At 50.1% G+C, this 24,710-nt stretch overlaps 1 protein-coding gene across 8 annotated transcripts; it reads right to left on the bottom strand.

The window, feature by feature from the left end:
- Position 1: 1 nt before the first annotated feature.
- TEN1 (TEN1 subunit of CST complex) lies at positions 2-24,706 on the bottom strand. Of its 8 annotated transcripts, XM_074020596.1 has the most exons (7): positions 24,460-24,706; positions 16,364-16,498; positions 14,598-14,715; positions 13,138-13,235; positions 8,953-9,064; positions 5,065-5,143; positions 178-442 (listed from the first exon to the last, which is right to left on the bottom strand). In XM_074020596.1, the coding sequence occupies exons 4-7, from the start codon at positions 13,227-13,229 to the stop codon at positions 321-323; spliced, it is 405 nt and encodes a 134-aa protein (XP_073876697.1). In that variant the 5' UTR covers positions 13,230-13,235; positions 14,598-14,715; positions 16,364-16,498; positions 24,460-24,706; the 3' UTR covers positions 178-320. The 8 variants fall into 8 exon arrangements, with proteins under 8 accessions (XP_073876699.1, XP_045232590.1, XP_005585073.1 ...); XM_074020598.1 differs by lacking the exon at positions 5,065-5,143 and having other exon boundaries at positions 2-442; positions 8,907-9,064; XM_074020595.1 differs by lacking the exon at positions 14,598-14,715.
- Positions 24,707-24,710: the final 4 nt, after the last annotated feature.

Below are 24,710 nucleotides of genomic sequence, written 5' to 3'. Positions count from 1 at the left end.
CGAGGGCACGGCCCTTGGGCCTTTATTCACTAGGACCTTCTGGAACCCTCCATGGCCCCACACCAAGCACGGGCTGGCACCCGAGCTCAGCCACCTGCAGTCTCCCCGGGTGGGGCTGTCGGATTTATGGCATGCTTTCTGGGCTCTCATTGATGAGCTAATCCCAAAGTAGGGGATGGGGCTGGATTCACCATCCGCCCCTCTGCTTTCGGCTCCAGACAAGGCCGTCGCTGGGGAGGCGTCTGCGCTCTCTGGGGCTCCCGCAGCTCCAGAGGGTTTGGCCTTGGAAGCAGGTGGGGGTGTTGCTGGGCTGCTGTTTCCTACTGGCCGCCGCCCCGCTCCTGCTGGTACAGCCTCTGCTCCCGGATGGCTTGTTCCAACAAGGGCAGGTTCATCCCCTCCACGCAGGTCAGCACACGCGCCTTCACCAGGGAGCCTCCGTCTGCAAGACAAACACCAGGGCACTAGCGGTGACTGAGGTGACTGAGCGGCACCAAAGTGCATTCCAGCTGTTCCCTTGACAGCTCAGTCCTGGGTTTTGGCAGCAAGCTGCGTGGACAATAACAACGGCATATGGGGGTAAGGCAATTGCGTACTTGGGCCTAGAACCGTGGGCCTGCCATGCACAGCAGGCCCGTGTCTGGAACTTAGCAGGTGGCCAGAAAAGCCCTCTGGTCTGAGGAAAGGCCCCCTTGGCACCTTGGGACGCAATGTCATCAGAAACCAGGGGAAAAGAGACACCCATATTTTAAAAATCCAAGGGACTGAGCTTCTGGTAAGTTTGGCTTTATAGGAACAGGTCATCCCACCGTGGACGAGGGGCTCTAGCAGATGTGATGGTGACCTGATCCATAATGGAAAGGTTTGCCAATGTTCAGGTGGCACCAAACAGGAAAGACATGTGGGATTTGCCATAAGAGACTTTTTAAACATTTTCTTTCTTTTGCCAGATGAACTGGCTCACACCTGTAATCCTAGCACATTGGGAGGCCGAGGCATGTGGAACACTTGAGGTCAGGAGTTACAGACCGGCCTGGCCAACATGACGAAACCCCATCTCTACTAAAAATACAAAAATTAGCCACGTGTAGTGGTGCATGCCTATAGTCCCAGCTACTCGTGAGGCTGAGGCAGGAGAATCGCTTGAACCCAGGAGGTAGAGGTTGCAGTGAGCCAAGATCACACCACTGCACTCCAGCCTGGGAGAGACAGCGAGACTCCACCTAAAAAAAAATTTCTTTTTTTGAGACAGGGTGTTGCTCTGTCACTTGGGCTGGAGTGCAGTGGGTCAATCATGGCTCAGTATAGCCTCCACCTCCCAGGCTCAGGTGATCATCTCATCTTCCTCAGGAGCTGGGATTACAGGCATGCACCACCACACCTGGCTAATTTTTGTATTTCTTGTAGAGATGGGGTCTCACCATGTTGCCCAGGCTGGTCTCAAACTCCTGGGATCAAGTGATCTGCCCGCTTCGGCCTCCCAACATGCGAGAATTATAGGTGTGAGCCACTGCACCTAGCTAACTTTTTTTTTTTTCTATTTTCTCCAGTCACAGCTTGCAAGGGAAAAAAAAAATTTAAAAAATTTTTGCACTCATGCTCTTTCTGCTCTCTGAGCATTTTAATAAATAGATTTCTGAGATGGGCAGATCGCCTGAGGTCAGGAGTTCGTGACCAGCCTGGCCAACACGGCAAAACCCCATCTCTGCTAAAAATACCAAAATTAGCCAGGCGTGGTGGCTGGCACCTGTAAACCCAGCTACTCGGGAGACTGAGGCAGGAGAATCACTTGAACCTGGGAGGCAGAGGTTGCAGTGAGCTGAGATCAAGCCACTGCACTCCAGCCTGGGCGACAGAGTGAGACTCCCTCTCAAAATAAATAAATAGATTCAACGTTCTAGGCCATTACACTGTCTTCTTTTTATGCTGTTTTGAGATAAAGGCTGTGCCTGTCCTTTCCTCTAGTCTAGGTCATTTATAGCACAGCCTGAGGACAGAATCCAGGGTGTCATCCTGCCTAGATTCCAGCTGTCTACACAGGCTACCCTTAGACAATGAACTCATTTGAAACATGAGGTTGCCTGCGTGTCTCAGCTTCTGTTAGCCTAGTGCTGAGCAGCAGAGCCTGCACAGGTTAGAGAGGAATTGGGGCGGGGTGCGGTGGCTCCCAACACTATAATCCCAACACTTTGGGAGGGCAAGACAGGTGGATCACTTGAGGCCAGGAGTTCAAGACCAGCCTGGCTAACATGCCAAAAGCCTGTCTCTACTAAAAATACAAAAGTTACCCAGGCGTTGTGGCACACACCTGTAATCCCAACTACTTGGGAGACTGAGGCATGATAATCATTTGAACCAGGGAGGTGGATATTGCAGTGAGCCAAGATTGCGCCACTGCACTCCAGCCTGGGCAACAGAGCAAGACTCTTGTCTCAAAAAAAAAAAAAAAAAAAAAAAAAGGACAGGCGCAGCGGCTCATGTCTGTAATCCCAGCACTCTGGGAGGCTGAGGTGGGCAGATCACCTGAGGTCAGGAGCTCAAGACCAGCCTGGCCAACACGGTGAAACCCTGTCTCTACTAATACAAAAATTAGCTGGGTGTGGTGGCGCACTCCTGTAATCCCAGCTATTCGGGAGGCTGAGGCAGGAGACTCACTTGAACCTGGGAAGCAGAGGTTGCAGTGAGCGGAGATCATGCCACTGTACTCCCAGCCTGGGTGACAGAGCGAGACTCTGTCTCAAAAAAAAAAAAAAGATAAAGAACATGGAGTAAAGAAGGGCGTGGGTTATAAAAAGCAGTCAGAATGCAGTGGGGTGAGGCCTGGGGACAGGAAGGCGTTATACGGAGCACAGATGTTCTTTTAGGTTTGTCTGCAAAGGGAGGGAAGGTCATGGGCAGGCAGGTCGGACTCTAGTGTAGATGATGACTTCTTGCGGTTGAGACCATTATTTCCATATAGAGGAGGCTTGAGCGCCTTATATGTGGAGAGGGAAGAACCGTGGTAACCCTTTAGGTAGGAGGGACCCTGCTTCCTCTTAGACTAGAGGAAGGCGCTAACGGTGGCCATTTCAGTGTCTGACTGTAGGAGGAAGAACGGCTGCCTGTGGCCTCAATTCTAGCTGGGACATAAAGCAATAAGCTGGGAGGGACAGGGGAGGAGAGGAAGTGAGTTCTTACCAGGCAAGGGAATTTCTGGACTAGCTGTGGTGGCGCCTGGGAGGCGGGTGTGGCCAGGACACAGGAAGGATTTCTAGGCAGAGCAGGGAAACCTCAGTGAGCCCCTGAAATCATTGAGCTCCGAATCCTTGGAGCTCTGTGATCTTTCTGCACTCAACCGTTGGCAGGACCAGCAGGGTGGAGGCTGGGGTCTCAGGGCAGGAGTGAAGCTGCCAGGAAAGTGGCTGAAATGGTAGTGAGGCCCAGCGGGGAAAAGAGGTGGGGAAGAAAGTCCAGGAGTCCCGAGTCCACAGGTCCTGAAAGGGCAAGAGGGACGCAGCAGAAGTAGAAGGGAGAGCGGATGGCATGCAATTTCAGGAAAACAAGACCAAGGTGCGGCAGCAGACGTGGGAGGTGGAATTGGGGCAGAGGTGCTTACTGGTGGAACTGGTTGGCAGCAGGGAGACAGGGAGGGATGTGAGATGCTGACACACCTGAGGAGCCGGGGAAACTCGGGCCCTGCTCCAGACTCTGTGGGTGTGTGGTTTGGGGAGGAAGGTTTGGGCAAGTCCCGGAGCCATAAGGATGCTCGAAGAGGGAGGTGCACAGGGGACACACAGGAAGGTTTCCCTCCCTCCCTCCCTTTCTCTTCTCTTTTCTCTTTCTTTTCTTTCGTCTTTTTTTTTTTTTTTTTTTTTTTGACAGGGTCTCACTCTGTCCCCCAGGCTGGAGTACAGTGGTACAGTCTCAGTTCACTGCAATCTCCACCTCCCTGGTTCAAGTGATCCTCCCACCTCAAGTTCCCCAGTAGCTGGGACTATAGGCTTGTGTGCAATAATACACCCTGCTAATTTTTGTATTTTTTGTAGAGACAGGGTTTCACCATGTTACCCAGGCTGGTTATTATTATTATTTTTTTTTGAGATGGAGTTTTGCTCTTGTCGCCCAGGCTGGAGTGCAATGGCGTGATCTCAGCTCACTGCAACCTTTGCCTCCCAGTTTCAAGCGATTCTCCTGCCTCAGCCTCCCGAGTTGCCGGGATTACAGGCATGCGTCACCACGCTCAGCTAATTTTGTATTTTTTTAGAGACAGGGTTTCACCATGTTGGTCAGGCCGGTCTCAAACTCCTGACTTCAAGTGATCCACCCACCTCGGCCTCCCAAAGTGCTGGCATTACAGGTGTAAGCCACTGCGGCTGGCCGTCCAGGCTAGTCTTGAACTCCTGGACTCAAGTAATCCACCTGCCTCAGCCTCCCAAAAGTTCTGGGATTATAGGCATGAGCCACTGTGCCCGGCCTCTTTTCTTTTTCTTTAGAAACAGGGTCTCATTTTGTCACCCAGGTTGGAGTGCAGTGGCATGATCATAGCTCACTGCAGCATCGAACTCCTGCCTCAAGCCATCCTCCTGCCTTAGGCTTCCAAGTAGCTGGGACTACAAGCACAAGCCACCACACCCGGCTAATATTTTCATTTTTGTAGAGATGGAGTCTCTCTGCGTCACCCAAGTTGATCTCAAAATCCTGGGTTCAAGTGATCCTCCCACCTCAGCCTCTGAACATGCTAGATTACTGAGCCCCTGAGCCCAGCCCCACAGGAAGGTTTCTGATGGCAAGGTGCAGGGGTGCAGTGAGAGAAAAGCAGAAGGCAGAGGATGCATGGTGAGGGCTTGTGGGTAGATGCTTGCTGTGGTCCAGTGCCCTTCGGCCTGGGCGTGCTCCAAGCGCCTCTGGAGTAGGCCTGGGAAAGGCTGTGCCCCACACCTTAGCTCCAGAACAGGCGGCCCTCGGGCCTTTGGATGGCACCAGCAGGTGTCAGGTCTGTGGGTTTTATCGCAGCCCAGCACGTCTTCACCTGTCGGTCTTCTCAGCTAGTTCTTATGCAAACATTTCTGAAAGATGACCTCTCACCTGTCCTCAGAACCGTCAGTCTGGCCACAGGGCAGGATTCACATCTGATCAACCTTTGTGTCCCCACAGGACTTTGGGCCTGGCACAGGAAGGTTTATTGTTTTATTTCCATTTATTTATTACTATTTTGTAGAGGCAGGCGCTTGCTACATTTTCCAGGCTGGTCTTGAACTCCTGGGCTCAAGCGAGCCTCCCCCCCTAGCCTCTCAAAGTGCTGGGATTACAGGTAAGAGCCACCACACCTGCACTTTTTTTCCTTTTTTTTTTTTTGAACAAGGTCTCACCCTGTCATTCAGGCTAGAGTACAGTTGTGCAAGATCAGCTCACTGTAACCTTGAACTCCTGGACTCAAGCAATCCTGCCACCTCAGCCTCTCAAGTAACTGGGACGACAAGCATGTGCCACCACACCTGAATAATTTTTTTTTTTTTTTTTTTTTTGAGACGGAGTCTCGCTCTGTCACCCAGGCTGCAGTGCAGTGGCCGGATCTCAGCTCACTGCAAGCTCCGCCTCCCGGGTTCACGCCATTCTCCTGCCTCAGCCTCCCGAGTAGCTGGGACTACAGGCGCCCGCCACCTCGCCCGGCTAGTTTTTTGTATTTTTTAGTAGAGACGGGGTTTCACCGTGTTAGCCAGGATGGTCTCGATCTCCTGACGTCGTGATCCACCCGTCTCGGCCTCCCAAAGTGCTGGGATTACAGGCTTGAGCCACCGCGCCCGGCCTTGAATAATTTTTTAATTTTTATAAAGATGGGGTCTCACTATGTTGCCCAGGCTGGTCTTGAACTCCTGATCTCAAGCAATCCTCCTTCCTTGGCATCCCAAAGTGCTGACAATATAGGCATGAGCCACCACACTTGGCTTTCACAGGGAGGTTTAAAGCAGCCACAGGGTGCCCCCTCTGCCCAGGCCAGAGGTCAGGGCAGACAGAGCACAGTCAGCCCAGATGCTCTCCTCCCACCTCCTTATTTTTGATTCCCAGTTCCCTCTGTGAATGACGAGCATGTATGACTTAGAAAATCAAGACAGGCCAGGCGCGGTGGCTCACGCTTGTAATCCCATTACTTTGGGAAGCCAAGGAAGGTGGATCATGAGGTCAGGAGCTCAAGACCAGCCTGGCCAAGATGGTGAAACCCTGTCTCTACTAAAAATACAAAAATTAACCAGGCGCAGTGGCAGGCGCCTGTAATCCCAGCTACTCAGGAGGCCGAGGCAGGAGAATCGCTTGAACCCGGGAGGTGGAGGTTGCTGTGAGCTGAGATCACGCCACTGCACTCCAGCCTGGGCGACAGAGTGAGAGACTGAGACTCCGTCTCCAGAAAAAAAAAAAGAAAATCAAGACAAAATTTTTTTCTTTTTTTGAGACGGAGTTTTGCTCTTGTTGCCCAGGCTGGAGTGTAATGGCGTGATCTCCGCTCACAGGAACCTCCACCTCCTGGGTTCAAGTGATTCTCCTGCCTCAGCCTCCCAAGGAGCTAGGTTTACAGGCGTGCACCACCACGCCCAGCTAATTTTGTATTTTTAGTAGAGGCGGGGTTTCTCCACGTTGGTCAGGCTGGTCTTGTCCTCTTGACCTCAGGTGATCCTCCTGACCTCAGCCTCCCAAAGTGCTGGGATTACAAGTGTGAGCCACCGCGCCCCGCGACTAAAATGTTTTAAGAAAAAAAAAACTCACAAAAAACAGGTTGTGATGCAAATTATAAGAGTAGCAGTAAACTAGCCAGTGCCTAGTAACAGGCTACTTCCTCTGAGGCCTGATTAACTTCAGGTTCAATTTTTTTGGCAAGAACCCACCAGAGGTGGTGCTATTGTGTCTTCCTCTTGCCTCACATCGGAGGTACATGATGTTTGCCCTTCTGATTTTTATCACGTTGACATTGATCAGGCTGGCCCAGGCACTGCCAGCGGGTCCCTCCATCACAATGATCCCATCAAAATGTTTCCTAATGATTTTGGCCACTAGTGAGGACTGTTGCCTGGATTTTTTATTTTGTCAGGGCTTTTAAAGTGATGACTTTGAATTCGCATATTTCTCCTGCGTTCATTTGCTGTGACTCTTCTCTAAAGAACTTTCCAGGCCGGGTGCGGTGGCTCACACCTGTAATCCCAGCATTTTGGGAGGCTGAGGCAGGCAGATCACAAGGTCAAGAGATCAAGACCAACCTGGCCAACATGGTGTAACCCCGTCTCTACTAAAATTACAAAAATTAGCCGGGCATGGTGGCGCACACCTGTAGTCCCAGCTACTCGGGAAGTTGAGGCAGGAGAATTGCTTGAGCCCGGGAGGCAGAGGTTGCAGTGAGCTGAGATCATGCCACTACACTCCAGCCTGGCGAGAGAGCGACATTCCATCTCAAAAATAAAGAATTTTCTTTCATCAACCATTTGGTTTCCACTACAGGCAATCCATACAGAAATGGCAGAATAGGGCCTGGTGCCAAGATCACGCCACTGCACTCAGCCTGGACAGCAGACCAAGACTCTGTCTCAAGAAAAAAAAAAAAAAAAAAAAAAAAAAACAGCAATAAGAATCAGAAGCAGGCAGGGCTACTCGGGAGGCAGAATCACTTGATCCAGGGAGTTGGAGGTTGCAGGGGGCTGAGATCGCACCACTGCACTCCAGTCTGGCAACAGAGAAAGGCACTGTCTAAAAAAAAAAAAAATGGTGGCTCATGCCTGTAATCCCAACACTTTGGGAGGCTGAGGTGGGCGGATCACGAGGTCAGGAGATCGAGAGACCATCCTGGCTAACACTGTGAAATACCGTCTCTACTAAAAATACAAAAAATTAGCCGGGTGTGGTGGCGGGCGGCTGTAGTCCCAGCTACTCAGGAGGCTAAGGCAGGAAAATACGGTGAACCTGGGAGGCGGAGCTTGCAGTGAGCGGAGATCGGAGATCGCACCTCTGTACTCCAGCCTGAGCAACAGAGCGAGACTCCGTCTCAAAAAAAAAAAAAAAAGGAATCAGAAGTAAGGCTGGGTTTGGTGCTGCACGCCTGTAATCCCAGCATTTTGGGAGGCCAACGCAGGCAGATCCCTCATCCCAAGATAATGACACCTTGTCTCTACAGAAAATTTAAAAAGTAGCTGAGTGTGGTGGTGCATGCCTGTGGTCCCAGCTACTCAGGAGGCTGAGGTGGGAACCTCATGAGTCCAGGAGGTGGAGGTTGCAGTGAGCTGTGATCATACCATTGCACTCCAGCCTGGGTGACAGACAGACAGCTTGTCTCAAAAAAATTTAAAAAAATTTTTTTTTAAGACTCAGATTAAGAGCTGACAGACAAATTCAAAAAGATCTAAGCAAACTGCCTTGCCTCAGACCTGGTGCATTAGGCCTTGAGAAATTAGTGGTTTCTCTCTCTTCATTCTCGCTTCCCCATGGGGGACCATCTCTTCACTGTACCTGTCTTTTTTTTTTTGAGATGGAGTCTCACTCTGTCATCCAGGCTGGAGTGCAATGGAACGATCTCGGCTCACTGCAACCTCTACCTCCCTGGTTCAAGTGATTCTCCTGCCTCAGTCTCCTGAGTGGCTGGGACTACAGGCACATGCCACCATGCCCAGCTAAGTTTTGTACTTTTAGTAGGCACGGGGTTTCGCCATGTTGGCTAGGCTGGTCTTGAACTCCTGACCAGCCACCCTGTCTTTGAGTTGGCACCATGTGACCAGTCCACTCTGAATTGAATCCTCAAGAGTCCTTGAACTTGTGGGCTGATTTGGAAGAAACATTAACCCTGATGAGACACTGCTGTCGGGTCACGAGCCCATTCCTCACTGACTGCCCCAAAGGCTGCCCCAGCTCAGGCCCCAGGAGGAGAAAGGGGGTGTGAGGCCGCAGCTCACCCTGCTGGTGCTGGAGCTCCCCAAGGACAATGTACAGGGAGCCCACCTGGGCGTGGAAGGGCTCCACCAACTTGGTACAGACAAGAACCTGGTGTTGATCAGATCCGTGCTGAGCCATCAGTGTTACTCTGGACTGGATCATGTCATAGAGGCACAACCTGAAAGGCAGAGGAAATGCAATAATTTCCATCCATATGTAGAATCACCACCACGTGCAAAAGGTTTGCACGGCCAAGAAATCTATAGAAAAGTGTTCAGCCTCAGTCTCATCAGAGAAATGCAAATTGCAGCAGCAAACCAGAAAAAAAAATTTTCAGTCTACATGGTAGAATGTAAAGGAATTTCTTTTAATTTTCATCCCCTTGCCTTTAATTTTCTTAATGTTATATTTTTGATAAGCAGAAGCTTTTCAGTTTGATCAGTTTGATCAGTTTCAGATGATCAGTTTATTCATCGTTTATTCATTTTTTTCTTTTCTTTTTTTTTTTTTTGAGATGGAGTCTCGCTCTGTTGCCCAGGCTGGAGTGCAGTCGTGCAACCTTGGCTCACTGCAACCTCCACCTCCCGGGTTCAAGCAATTCTTGTGCCTCAGCCTCTTGAGTAGCTGGGGTTACAGGTGCCTGCCACCAGGCCTGGCTAATTTTTGTATTTTCAGTAGGGAAGAGGTTTTACCATGTTGTCCAGGCTGGTATCCAACTCCTGACCTCTAGTGATCCACCCACCACAGCCTCCCAAAGTACTGGGATTAGAGGCATGAGCCACCACACCCGACCTTTTTTTTTCTTTTATGACTTTTGCTTTCTATGTCTTGTCTAAGAAATCTTTTTTTTCCTTTCTTTCTTTTTTTTTTTTTTTTTCTGTATCCCAGGCTGCAGCCTTGATCTTCCAGGCTGCTCAAGCAATCCTCCCATCTCAGCCTCCTGAGTAGCTGGGACTATAGGTACTTGCCACCACACCTGGCTAATTTTTATTTATTTATTTTTTTGAGATGGAGTCTCGCTCTGTTGCCCAGGCTGGAGTGCAGTGGCACTATCTCAGCTCACTGCTAGCTCTGCCTCCTGGGTTCATGCCATTCTCCTGTCTCAGCCTCCCGAGTAGCTGGGACTACAGGTGCCCACCACCACGCCCGGCTAATTTTTTTCTATTTTTAGCAGAGATGGGGTTTCACCACGTTAGCCAGGATGGTCTCGATCTCCTGACCTTATGATCCGCCCGCCTCGGCCTCCCAAAGTGCTGGGATTACAGGCATGAGCCACCGCACCTGGCCTACACCTGGCTAATTTTTTAACTTTTTGTACAGATGGAGTTTTGCTATGTTGTCCACGCTGGTCTCAAACTCCTGGGCTCAAGCGATCCACCTGCCTCAGCCTCCCAAAGTGCTGGGATTACACTCATGAGCCACTGTGCCTGGCCATCTTTTCTTTTTCAATATGGGCTATAAACGCTATTAAAAACAAAACAAAACAAAAAAAAACAACAACTTTGCCTACTCAAGGTTGTATCCTGTTTTCTTGAGACAGTGCAGTCTTAGCTTGTAATCTATGACACAGTGTAAATTCTTTTTGGCATGTTGTGAAGTAGAGATCAAGATGTTCCCCTACCATATTAATATCTAGCTGGGCGTAGTGGCTCATGCTGGTAATCCCAGCACTTTGGGAGGCCAAGGCAGGTGGATCGCTTGAGTCCAAGAGTTCAAGGCCAACCTGGGCAACATGTTGAAACCCTGTCTCTACTAAAAATATAAAAAATTAGCCAAGCATGGTAGCATGCAGCTGTGGTCCCAGATACTTGGGAGGCCAAGACAGGAGGATCACTGGAGCCCAGGAGGTAGAGGCTGCAGTGAGCTGAGATCATACCACTGCACTCCAGTCTGGGCAACAGAGCAAGACTCCATCTCAAAAAAAAAAAAAAAAAAAATATATATATATATAGGTTGGGCATGGTAGCTCACATCTGTAATCCTAGCTTTGGGAGGCCGAGGCAAGAGGATTGCTTGAGCCCAGGCGTTAGAGACCAGCCTGGGCAACAGACCGAGACGCCATCTCTAAAAATTTTTTTTTTTTTTTTTTAATTAGCCAGGTACGGTGGTGCACGCCTGTGGTCTCAGCTACTTGGGAGGTTGAGGGGTCAAGGCTGCTGTAAGCCATGATCATGCCACTTGCACTTCAGCCTGGGCGACACAGTGTCAATATCTAGTAGCTCCACTTGTTGAAAGGACTATCCTTTCCCTACTGAATTACCCTGATGTCTTTATTGAAAATCAATAAAGCCGGGCATGGTGGCTCACGCCTGTAATGCTAGCACTTTGGGAGGCTGAGGCAGGCAGATCACAAGGTCGAGATGGAGACCATCCTGGCCAACATGATGAAATCCCATCTCTACTTAAAAAAATACAAAAATGGCCGGGCGCGGTGGCTCAAGCCTGTAATCCCAGCACTTTGGGAGGCCGAGACGGGCAGATCACGAGGTCAGGAAATCAAGACCATCCTGGCTAACACAGTGAAACCCTGTCTCTACTAAAAAATACAAAAAACTAGCCAGGCGAGGTGGCGGGCGCCTGTAGTCCCAGCTACTCGGGAGGCTGAGGCAGGAGAATGGCATGAACCCGGGAGGCGGAGCTTGCAGTGAGCCAAGATCATGCCACTGCACTCAAGCCTGGGCAACAGAGCGAGACTCTGTCTCAAAAAAAAAAAAAAGAAAGAAAGAAAATCAATAAAGTATTGGCTAAGTAGGCTGGGCGCGGTGGCTCAAGCCTGTAATCCTAGCACTTTGTGGGGCCGAGGCGGGTGGATTACGAGGTCAGGAGTTCAAGACCAGCCTGGCCAAGACGGTGAAATACCATTTCTACTAAAAAATAAAAAAAAATTAGCTGAGTGTGGTGGCAGGGGCCTGTAATACCAGCTACTCAGGAGGCTGAGGCAGGAGAATCGCTTGAACCCAGGAGGCAGAGGTTGCAGTGAGCCGAGATCACGCCACTGCACTCTCCAGCCTGGGCGACAGAGTGAGACTCTGTCTCAAAAAAAAAAAAAGATTTGGCTTAGTAAATGATGCAATATCACCACAGTGAAACAAAATGGAACTATTCAAAATGATGATGGAGATCTACATGTCTGACATCGAACTAGGTCTACCATACACAGCTAACTAAATAAATGCTACAGTATAGTAATACAATAGGATCTCATCTAGGTTAAAACACTGCTTTCTTCTTTTTTTTCTTTCCTTTTTTTTTTTTTTTGAGGTAGGATCTCACTCTGTCATCCAGGATGGAGTGCAGTGGTGCAATCTCAGCTCACTGCAGCCTAGACCTCCCAGGTTCAGGTGATCCTCCCACCTCAGCCTCCCCAGTAGCTGAGGCTATAGGCGCACACTGCCATGCCTGGCTAAATTTTTGTATATTTTGTAGAGACAGGGTTTCACCATGTTGCCCAGGCTTGTTTCAAACTCCTGGACTCAACCAATCCTCCCACCTCAGCCTCCCAAAGTGCTAGGATCACAGATGTGAGCCTCCACACCCAGCCTTTAACTAGGTCAAAATACTTTTTTTTTTTTGAGACCAAATTTCACTCTTGTCACCCAGGCTGGAACGTGATCTTGGCTCACTGCCACCTCTGCCTCATGGGTTCAAGCAATTCTCCTGCCTCAGCCTCCCAAATAGCTGGGATTACAGGCGCCTGCCACCACGCCTGGCTAATTTTGGTATTTTTTGTAGAGACGGGGTTTCACCATGTTGGCCAGGCTGGTTTTGAACTTCTGACCTCAGGTGATCCGCCCACTTTGGCCTCCCAAAGTGTTGGGATTACAGGCGTGAACCACCGCACCCGGCCTAGGTTAAAATACTACTTTCTCTTTTTTTTTTTTTTCGAGACAGAGTCTCACCCTGACCCCCAGGCTGGAGTGCAATAGCACAATCGCAGCTCACTGCAACCTCCACCTCCCAGGTTCAAGCAATTCTCCTGCTTCAGCCTCCCGAGTAGCTGGGATTATAGGCACACGCCACCATGCCAGGCTAATTTTGTATTTTTAGTAGAGACACGGTTTCTCCATGTTGGTCAGGCTGGTCTCAAACTCCCGACCTCAGGTGATTCACCCACCTCAGCCTCCCAAAGTGCTGGGATTACAGGCATGAGCCACCGCGCCCAGCCCTAACTATTTTTTTTGGGGGGGGGGTAGAGAAAGACATTTAACCATCACCCCCACCAGTGAAAAAAATAAAAAAAACCATTCTCACCTGCCAAATGTTCTCAGTGTGCCCCCATCAGGAACTTGGCCTGCACTGACCTCCCAGGGGAGGTAATAGGTCCCAGGTTTGGGCAGCATCATGGGCTCCTATAACCAAACAGTTGAGATGGATTTTGAAGTTTCCTGATAAATCAAATAGACTGCAAAACAGAGATTAGCAGATATATGAGACCAACAGCATCTTGAAGACTAATTCCAGTGAGCAGTGTTTTAAAATTAAAAAAAAAAATTTTGCCAGGCACGGTGGCTCATGCCTATAATCCCAGCACTTTGGGAGGCCGAGGCAGGTGGATCACGAGGTCAAGAGTTTGAGACCAGCCTGACCAACATGGTGAAACCCCATCGCTACTAAAAATACAAAAATTAGCTGGTGGCGTGCGCCTGTAATCCCAGTTACTCAGGAGGCTGGAGCAGGAGAATTGCTTGAACCCAGGAGGTGGAGGTTGTGATGAGCCAAGATCGTGCCACTGTACTCCAGCCTGGGTGATAGAGCAAGATGCTGTCTCAAAATAAATAAATAAATAAATAATTGATATAATATGCATTCATGTATTAAAAACAAACAAACAAACAAACAAAAACAAACCACGGCCGGGCGCAGTGGCTCACGCCTGTAATCCCAGCACTTTGGGAGGCTGAGGCAGGTGGATCCCCTGAGGCCGGGAGATCAAGACTAGCCTGACCAACATGGAGAAACCCTGTCTCTACTAAAAATACAAAATTAGCCGGGCATGGTGGCGCATGCCTGTAATCCCAGCGACTTGGGGGGCTGAGGCAGGAGAATCACTTGAACCCAGGAGGCAGAAGTTTCAGGGAGCCGAGATCGTGCCATTGCACTCCAGCCTGGGCAACAAGAGCAAGACTCCATCTCAAAAAAACAAAGCAGGCCGGGCGCGGTGGCTCAAGCCTGTAATCCCAGCACTTTGGGAGGCCGAGACGGGCGGATCACGAGGTCAGGAGTTCGAGACCATCCTGGCTAACACGGTGAAACCCCGTCTCTACTAAAAAATACAAAAAACTAGCCGGGCGAGGTGGCAGGCGCCTGTAGTCCCGGCTACTCGGGAGGCTGAGGCAGGAGAATGGCGTAAAAACCCGGGAGGCAGAGCTTGCAGTGAGCTGAGATCCGGCCACTGCACTCCAGCCTGGGCGACACAGCGAGACTCCGTCTCAAAAAAAAAAAAAAAAAAAAACAAAAAAAAAAAACAAAGCAAAACAACCGAAACCAAACAAACATAGACCAGCCCTGACAACATAGTGAGAATTCATCTCTATGAAAAAATTAAAACATTAGGCCAGGCACAGTGGCTCATGCCTGTAATCCCAGCTCTTTCGGAGGCCAAGGCGGGTGGATCCCTTGAGACTAGGAATTCGGGACCAGCCCGGACAACACGGCAACACCCCATCACTACCAAAAAAATACAAAAATTAGCCAGGTGTGGTGTCTCTCACCTGTAGTCCTAGCAACTTAGGAGGCTGAGGCAGGAGCGTCACTTCACCACAGGAGGTTGAAGCTGCAGTGAGCTATGATCACACCACTACACTCTAGCCTGGTCAACAGAGTAAGACCCTGTCTCAAAATAATAACAAACCAAAGCAATATTTAAAAAGCTGCTGGGCGCGGTGGCTCATGCCTGTAATCCCAGCACTTCGGGAGACCGAGAAGGGCGGATCACCTGAGGTCAGGAGTTTGAGACCAGCCTGACCAACATGGAGAAACCCCGACTCTACTAAAAATACAAAATTAGCGGGGTGTGGTGGCACATGCCTGTAATCCCAGCTACTAGGGAGGGCGAGGCAGGAGAATTGCTTGAACCTGGGAGGCGGAGGTTGCGGTGAGACGAGATTGCGCCATTGCACTCCAGCCTGGGCAACAAGAGCGAAACTCCGTCTCAAACAAACAAACAAACAAGCAAAATTAAAAAGCTATGTGTGGGCCGGGCACGGTGGCTCAAGCCTGTAATCGCAGCACTTTGGGAGGCCGAGATGGGCGGATCATGAGGTCAGGAGATCAAGACCATCCTGGCTAACATGGTGAAACCCCGTCTCTACTAAAAAATACAAAATATTAGCCGGGCGTGGTGGCAGGCGCCTGTAGTCCCAGCTACTCGGGAGGCTGAGGGAGGAGAATGGCATGAACCCGGGAGTCGGAGCTTGCAGTGAGCTGAGATCCGGCCACTGCACTCCAGCCTGGGCGACAGAGCGAGACTCCGTCTCAAAAAAAAAAAAAAAAAAAAAAGCTATGTGTGGCCCTGAATGGTGGCTCACACCTGTCATCCCAGTGCTTTGGGAGGCCAAGGTGGGAGGACTGCTTGAGGCCAGGAGTTCAGGACCAGCCTGAGAACAAAGCAACAGCCTGACTTTACAAAAAAGAAAAAAATTTGGCAGGCTAGAAATACATGTAGTACCAGCTACTTGGGTGGCTGAGGTGGGAGGATAGCTGGAACCCAGGAGTTCGAGGCTGCAGTGAGCTATGAGAGCATCACAGAACTCCAGCATGGATGACGGAGGGAGGCTCTGTCTCTAAAAAAAATAAAAAGTCAGGCCGGGCGCGGTGGCTCAAGCCTGTAATCCCAGCACTTTGGGAGGCCGAGACGGGCGGATCACAAGGTCAGGAGATCGAGACCATCCTGGCTAACCCGGTGAAACCCTGTCTCTACTAAAAAATACAAAAAAAAACTAGCTGGGTGAGGTGGCGGGCGCCTGTAGTCCCAGCTACTCCGGAGGCTGAGGCAGGAGAATGGCGTAAACCTGGGAGGCGGAGCTTGCAGTGAGCTGAGATCCGGCCACTGCACTCCAGCCTGGGCGACAGAGCGAGACTCCGTCTCAAAAAATAAAAATAAATAAATAAATAAATAAATAAATAAAAAGTCCGTGGCCGGGCGCGGTGGCTCAAGCCTGTAATCCCAGCACTTTGGGAGGCCGAGATGGGCGGATCACAAGGTCAGGAGATCGAGACCATCCTGGCTAACATGGTGAAACCCCGTCTCTACTAAAAATACAAAAAACTAGCCGGGCGAGGTGGCGGGCGCCTGTAGTCCCAGCTACTCCGGAGGCTGAGGCAGGAGAATGGCGTGAACCCGGGAGGCGGAGCTTGCAGTGAGCCGAGATCACGCCACTGCACTCCAGCCTCCAACAAAAAAAACGATAACAGAGATGTGTTCTCAGAAATGCAGTTAGGTGATTTCATCATTGTGTGAACATCACTGTGTACTTACACAAACCTAGATGGCACAGCCTACTGCAGCCCTGGTGCTGTATGGTGGAGCCTATTGTTCGCAGGCTATCAACCTGTACCACGTGTGGCTGTACAGAACACTGGAGGCAACTGTAGCACAATGGTATCTGTATATCTGAACATAAGCAAACATAGGAGAGAAAATGGTAAAAAATGGTCAATAGTAAAAAATATGGTGTTATATAATCTTTTGGGCCACTGTGTATACGCGCTCTGTCATTGACCCAAATGTGTGTATGTGGCATGTGCCTGTACAAGGTCTCACTCTGTCACCAAGGCTGGAGTGCACTGGTGGGATCATAGCTCACTGCAGCCTCAAACTCCTGGACTCAAGTGATTCCCCTTGCCTCAGTCTCCCAAGGGACTACAGGTGCATACCACCACATCTGGCTGCCTTCAACTATTTATTTATTTATTTATTTATTTATTTATTTATTTATTTTGAGATGGAGTCTCACTCTGTAGCCCAGGCTGGAGTGCAGTGGCGTGATCTCGGCTCACTGCAAGCTCTGCCTCCCGGGTTCACACCATTCTCCTGCCTTAGCCTCCCGAGTAGCTGAGACTACAGGTGCCCCCCACCATGCTGGGTAATGTTTTTGTATTTTTAGTAGAGACGGGGTTTCACCATGGTAGCCAGGATGGTCTCCATCTCCTGACCTTGGGATCCACCCGCTTCAGCCTCCCAAAGTGCTGGGATTACAGGCGTGAGCCACCGCACCCGGGCCATTTTTTTTTTTTTTTTACTTTTTTTGAGACAGAGTCTTGCTCTGTTGCCTGCCTGGTAGGGCTGGTGTCCCATCATAGATATGACCCCATATTTATGGGGCCTCTCCCTGGGGCTGATGGTCGGGGATACAAGCTGCTGAGCAGTGAGCAGAGAAGCAGCAACTGTGAGTCAGAGGCTACAGACAGAAGCAGCTAACTTCAAACGGTGCAACTTCAGGGAAAGATCGCCTTCTTCCCATACCATCCCCTTTCCAACTCCCATCCCTCTAAGAGCTATCACCCTATAAAATCCTCAGCATACACTACCCTTCAATCTGTTTGTGTGACCTGATTCTTCCTGGATGCCAGACAAGAACCGGGTGCTGAGAGGCACAGGCTTGGATGCTGCTGCGGGCTCTGCACAGAGCCTGCTCCCGCCAGAGAGGAGCGATGGGCTGGTTCGTTCCATCCTGTTGCTGCACTTGCTTGCTCCCATGCTCCCTCTCTTGAGGAATGGCCAGTGGCAGGCTGAGTGAAACGAGTCACTCCAGTTCCCAATCAGGGAACCAAAGGGGTCAAGGGAACAACTCCATCTCAGCATGATCTCGGCTCACTGCAGTCCCTGCCTCCGGGGTTCAAGCGATTTGCCTGCCTCAGCTGCACCTACCACCACACCCAGCTAATTTTTTTTTTTTTTGAGACAGAGTCTTGCTCTGTCATGCAGGAGTTCAATGGTGCAATTTTGGCTCACTGCAACCTCCGCCTCCCAGGTTCAAGAGATTCTCCTGCCTCAGCCTCACGAGTAGTTGAACTACAGGCGCCTGCCACCATGCCCGACTAATTTTTGTAATTTTTTTTTTTTTATTTTTTGAGACGGAGTCTCGCTCTGTCGCCCAGGCTGGAGTACAGTGGCCGGATCTCAGCTCACTGCAAGCTCCGCCTCCCGGGTTTACGCCATTCTCCTGCCTCAGCCTCCGGAGTAGCTGGGACTACAGGCACCCGCCAACTCGCTCGGCTAGTTTTTTGTAGTTTTTAGTAGAGACAGGGTTTCACCGTGTTAGCCAGGATGGTCTTGATCTCCTGACCTCGTGATCCGCCCGTCTCGGCCTCCCAAAGTGCTGGGATTACAGGCTTGAGCCACCGCGCCTGGACAAATTTTTGTAATTTTTTTTAGTAGAGACAGGGTTTCACCCTGTTGGTCAGACTGGTTTCGAACTCTTGACCTCAGGTGATCTACCCAGCTTGGCCTCCCAAAGTGCTGGGATTACACGCGTAAGCCACCGCGCCTTGCCGCATTTGACTTTTTTCATGAACACGTTCCTCTTGAACCCTCTCAGGCACATAGTGCCAGGAAGAACTGTTCTGTTTGTCAGTAAAAGAGACAGAGACTGCCTGTGGCTATGGTGCAGATCACATCGTGGAAGGTCCTGATCATAGCTGGCAAGTGAGACTCATGCTGGTAGCCCTGGGGCAGTACCACGGAACTCTGTTCCTTGATAGGAACAGACAGTGACTCTGGACTGGGCTTTGCTTACCTGCTGGAAGCTACAAATGCTTCAAAACAATCAGAACAAGGCCGGGCGCGGTGGCTCATGCCTATAATCCCAGCACTTGAGGAGGCTGAGGCGGGCAGATCACTTGAGCTCAGGAGTTTGAGGGCAACCTTGTCGCTACTAAAAATATAAAAATTAGCCGGGTATGGTGCTGCATGCCTATAATCCCAACTACTTGGGAGGATGAGATAGGAGGATCGCTTGAGCCTGCAAGGTCGAGGCTGCAGTGAACTATGATTGCACCATTGCACTCCAGCCTGGGTGACAGAGTGAGACGCTCACAAAAGCAAAATTAAATAAAAAAAAAAAAAAATGAAAAAGCAGAACAAGAGATGGGGCACAGATTTGGAAAGCCAACCATTATTTCTTCAGAACAAGGAACACACTATACAGCCCATAATGTCCAACGATGAGCAAAAAGATCTCCTCAGAGTCATAGTTTGATAGAGAAGTAAGATGTCCTTTGCAAAAATTGCATCAGTGAGAGAATTAGGGCAGCAGGGGAGAGGGGGAGATCTGATCTAGCCAATTCCCCTCTTGCCTTTGGCTGCTAAGCTGCCCTTAATTATTCCCAGGGTTGGGCCAAGCTAACTTTGGGAGACATTTAGTTTATAGTTTAAATGAAAATAGCCCTTCCCTAAAACGCAGCCACTTTTGTAAAGCTAATGAGAGACCACCAGGCTAGGAGCACAGAGAAGCCCGAATTCTGCGAAGACTGCCAGCCATTATTCCAGAGGTCACAAGCTAGGCAACTTCCCCAGTTACTCCTGCAGATAACATCACTACTGCAGAATCTAAGATTGGCCTTTGGAGATATCTTTTCAGGTTTTTTGCATGTCTGACACCACCAACTCCACATGGACCCCACCAACCACTCCTGCGGGGCCCCCCCTCAGAGGTGACTCAGCCTGCAGGAGGACCATTTGCCACACCCCTAAGGTTGCACCCCCAACCAATCAGCAGCAAGCACCATTGCCTAGCTGCCACCACCCCTTTCCCAAAATTACATTTAAATGACCTCTAATCTCTGAGCCTTCCAGGAGACTGACTAATAATACCAACTCCCACGTGGTGTGGCCAGCCTTGTGTCAATTAAACTCTTTCTTGACTGTAACGCCATGTTCTCCATGAACTGATTTTGTTTGTGCTGCAGGAACCCATCAGGTGGTTATAGAAGTGGCACAGGCTATGAAAACATTCATTGTCTAAAACAGAGGGAGATAAAAATTACGAAGGGCTGGTGTACACGAGTGTGTGCTCACTAACATGAGGGGACTAAAGGAGTGTCCCCACTAGATGTTCCTGTTTTTCTGGTGGATCTGGGGAAAAAGGGGTGAGGAGGATGCTGGGGTGGCTATGCAACTCTCACCGAGGGAGGAGTTTGCTGGTATAATGATTATACCTTTTTTTTTTTTTTTTAAGATGGAGTCTTGCTCTGTCGCCGGGGCTGGAGTGCAGTGGCCAGATCTCAGCTCACTGCAAGCTCCGCCTCCCGGGTTTACGCCATTCTTCCGCCTCAGCCTCCCGAGTAGCTGGGACTACAGACGCCCGCCACCGGGAACGGCTAGTTTTTTTTTTGTATTTTTTTTAGTAGAGACAGGGTTCCATGGTCTCGATCTCCTCACCTCGTGATCCGCCCCTCTCGGCCTCCCAAAGTGCTGGGATTACAGGCTTGAGCCACCGCGACCGGCCTGATTATACTTTTTTCTTTCTTTTTGAGATGGAGTCTCACTCTGTCTGCCACGCTGGAGTGCAGTGGCAGGTTCTCAGGGTCACTGTAACCACCACCCCCCAGGTTCAAGCGATTCTCCTGCCTCAGCCTCCTGAGTAGCTGGGACTACAGGCGCGAGCCAACATGCCCGGCTAATTTTTGTATTTTTAGTAGAGACGGGGTTTCACCATGTTGGCCAGGCTGGTCATGAACTCCTCACTTCAGGTGATCCACCCACTTCGGCCTCCCAGAGTGTTGGGATTATAGGTGTGAGCCACCTCACCCGGTCTCTTTCTTTTTTTTTTTTTTTTTTTTTGAGCCAAGGCAGGCAGATCACTTGAGGTCAGGAGTTCAAGACTAGCCTGGCCAACATGGTGACACACCGTCTCTACTAAAAATACAAAAATTAGCCAGGCATGATGGCGGGCGCCTGTAATCCCAGCTACAAGGAAGGCTAAGGCAGGAGAATTGCTTGAACCGGAGAAGCAGAGGCTGCAGTGAGCCAAGATCTCCACAACACTCCAGCCTAGGCGACAGAGCGAGACTCTGTCTGAAAAAATAAATAAATAAACAAATAAATAAGTAAATAAAACTATGATCAATGCTTGAGCCTAAGAGTTTGAGGCTGCAGTGAACTATGGTTGAGCCACTGCATTCCAGTCTGGGTGACAGAGTTTTGTCTCAAACAAAACGAAACAAAGCAAAACTATGATCAAATACATGTGTATGCCTTTTCTCCTATTAATCACTTGTGTGGTATTCCTGCCAAAAATGCATCATCTGAATCTAATCATGAATAAATATCAGACAAATCTGAATTATGCGACATTCTACTGCAGGGGCCAAGCGGCCCTCTGAAGTTTCGCGGCAAAAAGTCAACTTGCAAAAGGCAGAGTAATGGTCAAAAAGGTGTACACATTTATGTAACATGTACATGTGGGAGCCCTCAGAAGGAAGACCCAAAGATACAGGGGAAAGGTAGGATCTAATGCTGATAGACTGAGTGGGGAGGCCCAGCAAGGCCTGTCTAGATTCTTCTTGGCTTCTTGGAGCAGCATTCCCTCCTGCTGGGTGTGGAGCAGGACCCTCTCTGGAATGGGGTCTTGTGGCCTATAGTCCAACAAGGTAGGTCAGATAATTTCTTTCTGGCCAGTTTTTATACCAAAAGATGGAGGGAAAGTTAAGAGTAATATATTTAGGTTTCTTGTTTGTTTGTTTTGTTTTTTGTTTTTTGAGATGGAGTCTCACTCTGTCGCCCAGGCTGGAAAGCAGTGGTGCAATCTCGGCTCACTGCAACCTCTGCCTCCCGGGTTCAAGTGGTTCTCCTGCCTCAGCCTCCCGAGTAGCTGGGACTACAGGGAAGTGCCACCTCGCCCAGCTAATTTTTTTTTGTATTTTTAGTAGAGACGGGGTTTCACTGTGTTAGCTGGGATGATCTTGATCTCCTGACCTCGTGATCCACCTGCCTTGGCCTCCCAAAGTGCCAGGATTATAGGTGTGAGCCACCGCACTCAGCCTATATTTAGGGTTTTATGGCTGGCTTTGGGGGCAAAGGACTCTGTTTTCTATGACCCGCCTTGGGGAAGCGGATTCTAACATCTCTGGCTAGCCTTGGGGGAGAATGGGCCTGAGGGAGAGGAGGGCAGAAGGTAAAAAAAAACTTGCTTTGTGGGTTGCTTCTGAGGCCTTCATTTTGGGGTATTGTTTTCTGAGATCCAAAACTACAAAAAAATGGGCTTATACGCTTCAAAAGTGTTAATGTCAGCCAGCCAGACGCGGTGGCTCACACCTGTAATCTCTACACTTTGGAAGGCTGAGGCAAGCGGATCACGTGAGGCCAGGAGTTTGAGACCAGCCTGGTCAACATGGTGAAACCCTGCCTCTAACAAACACAGAAAACTCAGCCAGGTGTGGTAGCGCATTCCTGTAGTGCCAGCTACTTGGGAGGCTGAGGCATGAGAATCATTTGAACGCAGGAGGCGGAGGTTGCAGTGAGCTGAGATCATGCAACTGCACTCCAGCCTGGGTGACAGAGGAAGACACCATCTCAAAAAAAAAAAAAAAAAAGTGTTAAAGTCACAGAAGAAAAGTTCTTTGTTCTAGTCTTGTAATTCTCGTGTAAATTTGAAATTATTTCAAAATAAAACTCACCAAATTTAGCTCATCTAAGTCTTTTCTATTCAATGCTGAGTACACCCACTATCATTACATTAAGAGCAATTGGTTTCCTAGAATACTAGACCTAGAAGGTCAGCTGTCAAGTAGCCATTTGTTCACGCCACAAAGATTTCCTGAGCACCTTTAGTGGGGCAGGCACTGTGCCAGGTACAAAGAGTAACTAGACACTCTCCCCGCTGTTGAAGGGGCCTGAGATCAGCACCTTAATAAGACAAATGAGGATCCTGAGGTCCTAGGGGTTAAGAGTGTGTATTATAGTTCTATTATTCAAATGATGAATGTTATGCATCTTTGTAGTTTTACTTCTGAGAAAACCAAAGTCATAGTATTACACAGACTACAGACAGGCTAGGCGCGGTGGCTCACGCCTGTAATCCCAGCGGCTCACGCCTGTAATCCCAGCGCTTTGGGAGGCCAAGGCAGGTGGATAAACTGAGGTCAGGAATTCAAGACCAGCCTGGCCAATATGGCAAAATCCTGTCTCTACTAAAAATACAAAAATTAGCTGGGTGTGGCGGCGAGCCCCTGTAATCCCAGCTACTTGGGAGGCTGAGATAGGAGAATCGCTTGAACCCAGGGGTGGAGGGTGCAATGAGCTGAGATCATACCACCTACCACCACACTGCAGCCTGGGCAACAGAGTGAGACTCCGTCTCAAAAAAAAAAAAAAAAAAAAAAAAGGCAGGGCGCGGTGGCTCACGCCTGTAATCCCAGCACTTTGGGAGGCCGAGGCGGGTGGATCACGAGGTCAGGAGATTGAGACCATCCTGGCTAACATGGTGAAACCCCGTCTCTACTTTTAAAAATGCAAAAAATTAGCCGGGTGTGGTGGCGGGCGCCTGTAGTCCCAGCTACTTGGGAGGCTGAGGCAGGAGAATGGCGTGAACCTGGGAGGCGGAGCTTGCAGTGAGCCGAGATCGCACCACGGCACTCCAACCTGGGCGATAGAGCGAGACTCTGTCTCAAGAAAAAAAAAACAAAAAAAAAACAGTGACTAGAGATGATTCAGCAAATCCGTGAATCTCCCTTGTCCACAATCCCACTGGGCAGAATTGTTTTTTGTTTTCTGTTTTTTTTTTTTCCTGTAGAGATAGGGTCTCACTATGTTGTCCAGGATGGAGTGCAATGTCACAATCTTGGCTCACTGCAACCTCCACCTCCGGTGCGCAAGCCACCATCCCATCTCAGCCTTCAGAGTAGCTGGGACTACAGGCGCATGCCACTACACCCAGCTAAGTTTTTGGTATTTTTTGTAGAGATGAGGTTTTGCCATGTTGCCCAGGCTGATCTTCAACGCCCGGGCTCAAGTGATACGCCTGCCTCGTCCTCCTAAAGTGCTGGGATTCCAGGCTTGAGCCACGGCGCCCGGCCCTACACTAGGTTTTAACAGTATTTAAGTGTGCATTTCCCACTTTGATGACGATAATGGCGAAAGCAAAGAAGTCTGGATTCCAAGACCTCTAGTAACTGCGAGGTTGGGGGGAAAAAAATGTCGGCTTTCCCAGATAGAAGGCTTACAGCAGCACTGCCCGCTCGGCCTCATTCTAAGTCCGCGTCCACCCCTTAAACAGCGGGCAGCGCTCACAATCCCACACCCAGGGCCCCGGAGCCCACGCCTCTGCCAATAAAGACGTCATTATTTTAACAAAAGGTAACTAGAGCCTCTCCCCAAAGAGACTTTGGTTCCCGTCCCATTCTCCTCCAATCCGGGTGGATTTGGCAAAAGCCCAAATGACCCTCCCTAGCAATTCCGCAAAGCCAGTCTCCCACTCCAGGTTCCTGAGTCTCCCCGACCCCTCTCATTTCAGAGATGCCTAGAGACACAGACCCGGAAGCGGGGAGAAGTCGGGCGGGCGGGGCGGGGGGCGGCAAGCGCAGGCGCAGTCCCTCCTCAGCCTCGTTGTCCCGCCCCTTCCCAAGGCCCCCAACCTGTTCTGGGCGTCGCCGGGTCCTCGGATTTCCTCTTTCCGCCCCGCGTGGTCACGTGACGGGAGAGGTGGCGGGATACAAAAAGTGCTTTACTTTCCCTCTCCCCGAACGCCCCGCGGGGCAATTTCTTGACCTTTGGAGCCCCTTTCCCGAGGATCCGCTCGGGAGCCTCCCCTGGCCAGGAGCAGAGGATTCGTCTGCCCCGCGACCGGCCCCAGTCACGCCGCGGACATCGCCCCCTCTGTCTGGGC

This window comes from Macaca fascicularis, chromosome 16 (assembly GCF_037993035.2).
Source record: "Macaca fascicularis isolate 582-1 chromosome 16, T2T-MFA8v1.1".
NCBI lineage: Eukaryota > Metazoa > Chordata > Mammalia > Primates > Cercopithecidae > Macaca > Macaca fascicularis.
This window is presented reverse-complemented; position numbering and strand designations above follow the sequence as displayed.